Source organism: Austrofundulus limnaeus, unplaced genomic scaffold (genome assembly GCF_001266775.1).
Source record: "Austrofundulus limnaeus strain Quisiro unplaced genomic scaffold, Austrofundulus_limnaeus-1.0 Scaffold24, whole genome shotgun sequence".
Lineage (NCBI taxonomy): Eukaryota > Metazoa > Chordata > Actinopteri > Cyprinodontiformes > Rivulidae > Austrofundulus > Austrofundulus limnaeus.
This window is the reverse complement of record NW_013952426.1, coordinates 3,578,587-3,585,722: the sequence shown is the minus strand read 5'-3', so window position 1 is coordinate 3,585,722 and position 7,136 is coordinate 3,578,587. Positions and strand designations below refer to the sequence as shown.

At 37.0% G+C, this 7,136-nt stretch overlaps 1 protein-coding gene across 1 annotated transcript in view; it reads right to left on the bottom strand.

Annotated features, from left to right (window-relative positions):
* LOC106514892 (apoptotic chromatin condensation inducer in the nucleus) overlaps nucleotides 1-363 on the bottom strand; it is a gene marked incomplete at its 3' end in the record, with an annotated part of 20,751 nt that extends 20,388 nt beyond the window's left edge. Inside the window, 1 exon segment of the mRNA XM_014004423.1 lies at nucleotides 244-363. Within this exon segment, the coding sequence (XP_013859877.1) occupies nucleotides 244-319 (76 nt within the window).
* Between the last annotated feature and the right edge of the window lie 6,773 nt (nucleotides 364-7,136).

The window sequence follows — 7,136 nt, the reverse complement described above, 5'->3', positions numbered from 1 at the left end:
CAATGGGAGAAGTCCCAGACGGAGCAGTGAAAGGAAACTGGAATTGAGCGGAACTGCGTAGGAAGGCAAGGGCCAGGCTAGGTTAGGGTTAACTATAGACCAGTAATTAGTTTTAGGGAAAATGTCTGGGTTAGGTATCGATACAGTTACAAAAATGAATGGAAGTCAATACAAAGTCCTCAGTTTGATGCAAGTACAAATATATATATGTGTGTATGTGTGTGTGTGTGTACTGCTGCTTACCATGCCTGTTGTCAGAAGCATGAAAGAGGCAGAAGAGCAGAAGAGGAGCACAGACAAAATAAGAGAGTTCAGCCATTGCTTTGTCTGATATTAAACCTTCCTGTCCTCTCCTGTCAGCAGCAGCTGCAGTCCTCTTTATATTGACACTGGACAGCCGAGATCACGAGTCAGGGCCGGCTTCCAAGTAAAGAAAAACAAGAAATGATCTGGGGGTCAACAGTGTGTCAGGAAGGGATGGGTTTGGTATGTGGCAATAACCAGAACAAAAATAAATAAATAAATAAATAAATTCACCACCCAAAATATAAAAAACGAACAAAAAACCCTCATGACATATGTGTTTGTTAGCAAAATATCTCACGATCAACTGAACCATTTTTAGCATAACTGTGCCTCCACCACCGTTTAACTTTAGGAACCCAATAATTTAAACATGGCCGCCACAGCTAACCGACTTTTAAAAACACAAAAAACTGCTATAACTCAATCAGGTTTTTTTTCTTCAGATATTCACCTTAAATCTGGAAAGGCAGTAGCTGAGACTCATTCCCAACACACACTTTGAGTGTTCACAGATTGAAGAAACACAGTTCAAGTTGTTCGTTGCWGCCAGCTGATCTGTGAAAACACAAAACTGACTCTCCTTTTGCACAATATAGAGCACGTATGAAACAAACGTTTTGATTGGATGGTGAAATGCCACCACAGTTATCGTTCCTGCAAAAACTGGAAGTGAGGGGGAAAGTAATTTGAAAGAGGTAGGTGATGATGGCAAATCGTAATGTTGAAAATCGTGGACAACCAATGGACAAAATCCCTGAAAATTGTACCAGTCTGAGAGTATGTCCTTCTTCAGGTTGTTGGCGTTTGTGGCACTGCTGATGATAGCGTTTGTGCTGGAACTGTTGTTATATATGCATATATGCTAAAGTCAAAGCAAGCATGAAGCAACAGAACTATGGAGGGTTCATGTGCTGATTGAAAGAGGTGAAATCCTTCAGGCCTCTTGTGAATGTCCAGCAGGGTGAGTTAGTGGTTCTTGTCTCTGACTCAAGAGTCAGAAACAAACACCAAAACTTGCTGAACTTTAAACTGATCTGGTGTTTATTATTTATTAATGATTACACAATTTACTGTTTTACCTCAGAGTGAACTTGTGACTTGTGGTGAAGCGCATTGAGCCACAGCTTTCTTCTTGTAGCAGCTTTGCTCGACTTTCCTAGAGGAATTTGGTAAAAGGAGCAAACCTCTCCTTTATCTTTTACTCAGTCACGTTGCCTTGAACAATTATACAGCAGCACTAATCTAAAAATTTTGTTCCACTAGCCCTAAAACACTAACTCAAATATTTAGGTCTCCTAATTCTGAAGCACTAATACACTGAAAAATGTAGCAAAAGCTAATTCTAAAGCACTAAAATAACCCAGTCGACCTTTAAACATTCTTCAACAGACAACATGAGTCACATATTACCATGTTGCTCTCTGAAGTCTTATCACTGACATTCCACAGCTGTATTTGGGTTCATATATTGTCAACACATTGTCACCTGGTGGATAAGTGACACACATATTATAAACAAAATGTGTGGCAGCTTTCACCCGCAGCTGTTAACAATAACATTGATCAATAACATTTATAGACCTCAGTTAGTGCTTCTAAATTTAGCCTATAAATTTAGCAAGTGCTAATCCACTAATAAATTAAGAAATTAGCAAAAGCCCGAAAGCACTAATCAGGAAATTAGTTCCCCTATTAGTGCTTTAGGGGAACTGTGCCCACCACTGGCCACTACAAGTCACTTTTCCCCATTGCTATTGTTGGAAGGAATGTAAACACTCGACTCGCACACCGAATGATTCCCTCTTACTTCCGGTGAATGTGCGAAAACCGCGTGTGTGCATGTGTTATGACCAAAATRTGCAAAACATTTATTTGGTTATTTTGATCTTTATATGTTGTTGTTGCTGTGAGTCATACAGTATACAACATTTGCATGTCACTCCACTAGATGTTTTGCTTAAAACAGATTTTTTTGTTGTTGTTGCTTTGAAGAAAGGAAAGTAAGCTATTTTAGGAAATAAGAAATCTGCTGTAAATGGATATTTTTAGGCACCAAGTACGTTTCATGCTGAATTTAAAATGACTTAGTATATACAGTATTTGCACAGTACAAAGTTCAGAAACAACAGTTGTCATTTACTAGGTTTAACTCAGAATGATTCCTGCTCTAGTTGCATCATGTGTTCTTCTGTGTAAACAACTTACAAAGTTCGGGAATTGTAAAGTGTAAATATCCAGTTGTATTTTTATCATTTACCAGTACTTGTGTGTGTGTGTGTTTTTTTTTGTCTGTCTCCCCACAGAAAGTACATCCGGACCAGCCTTTTGTATTTGTCTGTGTCTCTTTCCTGAGCAACTTAAATTCCCAAAATAATTTTAAAAAGAAAATACTGATCAAACAAAGATGTCCACCATGACATCTTTGTTTGACCAGTCGGTAGAGCTGTTACCTTCCAAAAAAAAAAAAAAAAAAAGTTGCTGGGTTGAATCCCAGCCAAATCCCTCTCTGTGAGGAGTTTGCAGGTTCTCTCTGTGCATGTGGGAGTTTTCTGCAGGTACTTACATTTCCTCCCACATCAAAAACATATGTGTTAATTGGTAACTTGTCCGAGTGAGTGAATATTTGTTCGTTCCTATGCGTCCCTGTGATAAACTTTTGACCTGTCCAGGGTGTACCCTGCCCCTTCACACACTGACTGCTGGAGAGGGACACCAGTGACCCTGAAAGGAAGAAGCAGGTTAAGATAATGGATGGACCGTCAAGAAACAGAACCCTGAACTTCTGTCCACAACCATCAATGAATTGAAGCAAAATAAGTCAAAACTCCTCAAAAATGAAGTGACAGTTTGAAAAGGTCACAGCGGACTTTTACTTAAACTTATTGCAATAGATGGTTTCATAATCCATTGAATCACAGGGTGGATTCTGTTCTTTAAATCTGCTTCCTCTTTCAAACCATGCAATGTTTTTTCATGTAAAAAAATATATCTGAAAGTGTGCTGTCCTCAGCTGAAGTCCTGATAAACTTTGAGTTTAAAACCAGAAAACCATTTTAGCATGAGATGATTTATTTTATTATAAATGTGAAGGAAGGAGTCCTTCTACTGACAGGAAAGTGGTCCCAATAAAAACCTTAATTGTGTTACTGATCCCAAAATATTGCACTGTTTTTATTAGGGTGCACCTAAGAATTTTTGGARAAAAAAAATTAAAAAGAATTTTAAAAGCTAACACTTGAAGTAAATTCTCTTTGTTGACTTGTGCTCCATTTCCCATTATTTCAAGCACTGAACACAAGTGGAAAACAAGATAAACTGCATGTGTCTTATATTATGTTAAAAGAGAGTCTGTGTAAGTATCAGGACACTGTAAAAACTGAAACAGCTATTGTTTTCTGATGTCATTCTGAATAACTCCCAATCCTCGAACTATCTTCTCCACTGACTCTGATCACCCTTCCATCTTCATGTCTCAAAGCTCGCCTGAAACTTGTAAGACGTTCCTGTTTGACGGGAGTTTTTCTGTGAGCCTTGGAAATTCTTTTTCCTCCTCAGCGCCTCTCAGGCGTTCCCCAGGGATTTATTCTTGGTACCATTATATTTTCCATGCTCCTCTTAGGCTTTATGTTCGGACGTGCTTTCTTATTTCTACGCAGATGTCACCCAGATATATCTTCAGTAAAAGTGCAATCATTCTTTAATAAAACCACAGTTTGACTGCCTCACTAAGGTAAAATACTGAATGGCTTCAAGATTTTTAAACTTCAACACTAAAACTGAAATTATTTTCTTGGACCCAGTGTTAATCACAGTGCTTCTCCCATAGCTCTAGATATCTTAGAGCCATCTGTAAAATCTCATGTCAAATATTTGGAGGTGATATTTGATTYAAATTTAAATCAGTTTTACCCTTCAAAGACTTTTAACGTGTGATCCATGCTTTTATTACATCTTCACTGGATTATTGTGACTCTCTGGTGTTCCCCAGGCTGACCTCTCATGACTGCAGCTAGTTCAAAATGCTCCAGCTCGTCTTTTAAAACAAACAAAAAAGTGTGATCATATCCTCCTGGCTGGCTTACCTTCAATGGCTCCCTGTTTGTTTTTGAATTGATTTTAAAGTTTTATTGATGACGTATGTGGTCCTGAATGGACTGGCTCCTGTATACATGTCTGACCTCCTGCGGTCTTATATCAGTGGTGCCTGCAGAAATGGCACTGGAAAAACAGGGGTGGCACACCAAAACTAAAATCCATAACAAAAATTTTATGATACAGCTGTAAAACGACAATTTGAAAACTATGGCAACATAAGAGTTAAGGATTTGCCAACAGATGTTCAGCTTTTCATTTTACAAATAATATTACTGATAATTCAATTCAATTCAATTCAACTTTATTAATCCCAAAGGGAAATTAGATGTTGCTGTAACTTATATTATCCTGCTTTCTTTAAAGAGTTGTTGTAAATACTGATGGCTGTGGGCAGGAAGAATCTCCCGTACTGGTCCGTCTTACAGCAGATCTGAAAAAGTCTCTGACTGAAGACACTCTGTTGTAGAACAACAGTCTTATGAAGAGGATGCTCAGTGTTTTCTATCATATGATCTGAAAGCCAATCTCTGGTTGGGTTTTTGTTAGGGCCTGGAGTTCATCCATCTTGTTCCCCAACAATCTCACAATGTCAATCATGGTTGATGGAAGAGATGGTTTGAACTTCCTCCTTCTTTCTCTACTCTTTCCTCCTGGTCTGCATGCACAGTGCCTCCTTTTCAACTCATCTTGGATTCAGGACTGCCTYATTGTGTGGTGTCCAGAGACCAGAAACAAGAAACAGAAACTATCTGCACTTCTACAACATTCCAGTTCTATTGTGTTCTGTACTTTACACATGAAGTACCATGAATTACATTATTATTAGAAGTTTTAGTGGGATTTTTTTTTTTTTTTTTGGAATGAAGTAGATGCCATTTCCTGCATTCTGGTGTTTTTAACCAGGTTGACAGATTTTTACCTATATAAGAAAACACTTGGGTGTAAGTATTATATAAATATAGTGGAATAAAATTGTTTGTCATAGAAACAACACTGGGTGAACTAATATTTTATGGTAAATGTGAGGGTTCAAATGAATTAAATTTTAAATGTGATTGGGACACTTCCCTTCCCAAATGATTTTCATGATGCCTGTCATTTTATTTGAAAAAGACAAAATATACATTTTAAAAACATTTACAAGGAACACACTTTCTAAATTTTAAAGCAACCTCTATGTAATGTATGTTAAAACAGTTTTATTTGCTCGTTGATGTTTACTTTTGTGAACAAAAACTGTAATTACGAATAACCAATACCCGAAATAAAGACTAAAAAAGCACTATTACAAACTAACATCTACTGTAGTGTTATTCCAAGTTGTTCTTTTATTAGCTTTTCATGGCATATTATTTTTAATAAATACTGTATGATTTTGGTCTGTGAGAGAAAACTAAAGTACCTGGAGAAAACCCACTCATGCACAGGGAGAACATGTAAACACAACCCAGGAAGCTGATCTAGCAACCTTATTCTTTAGAGGCAACATGTTGCTCTACCAAATGTCAGGGGGAAACAATTTTTTTTTTGGTGGAGGGCATGCCCCTCTGCTGGCACCCCTGCCTTATATGCCCCCAGATCTCTCAGATCTACTGATCATTTGGCCTTGATCTCTCAGATCCACTGATCATTTGGCCTTGGTTTCGTGGTCCAGACTGGTTCACAGAGGTCATCGGGCCTCTTCAGTTGTGGCTACTAAACTGTGGAATCAGCTGCCCCCTCACATCAGACAAGCTTYAACTCTCACTTTTGAAACACATCTGTTTTCAAAAGCCTTTAAATCAGCATGAGAGTTGATTTTGCCATTTCTATGGTTTGTTTTGATGGTTTACTATACCTATTTTGTTTTTATTGTCTTTCTGGTTTGCCTTTTTATCATTTGTAATATGTAGAGCACTTTGCTGACTTTGTTAATGGGTATGGAATGCATTTATTTAACGAGTTAATATACTGCACACATAGGCATCAAGATATTCAGTAATTTTTGGTTTGTGACCTGACGTGTTACAAAATGTCTGAACTGAGTAAAAGACCAATGACATCTGCACAGGATGATAAATTCTTACAAGACCAAAAACCTTCAAGACCATCAGTGAAAAAAATACAGAAAGATAAATATGTTCTAGATTAATCAGAGGATTATGCAATATTTTCCTTGTTTTACATATAATCTTGTCCTAAACTCACTGCCAACTGTCTGCAAACACAGACAGTTTTTATAAATATTTACACTTTTCTCATCATTGACTGGATTTTAATACATATTTATTTATTTTTATCTAACCTTTATTTCAACAGGCAAAACATTAAGAACAGTTTCTTATTTACAATGTTAGCCTGAATATGATAAGAGTAGGCAGACAGTTATCGTTGGATACGACTGATCAAGTTTTGGAGTCAATCCCACTGGTCAGATTACAATGAAACTTTAAAGAAATTATTGGATGTACATTTTCAACTGACTGATATTTGAAGTCATGTATTTCAAAATGGCCATCACACAAACAAATGTAACTTACTCAAAATTACAAATAATGCAGTAAAGTACATGCAGTGGTCTGAGAGTCATCCTCAACACATACAGTATTTAACTTATATTTAAGCAAGAAGTCCCATTGAGATTAAAAACCTCTTTTACGAGAGAGACCTGGAAACTCAAAACGTTTGTGTTTTTTTCATTTTTTTCTTTTTGATAGATGATTTTTTTTTCAGATTTATTTGCATATTTTTAATTG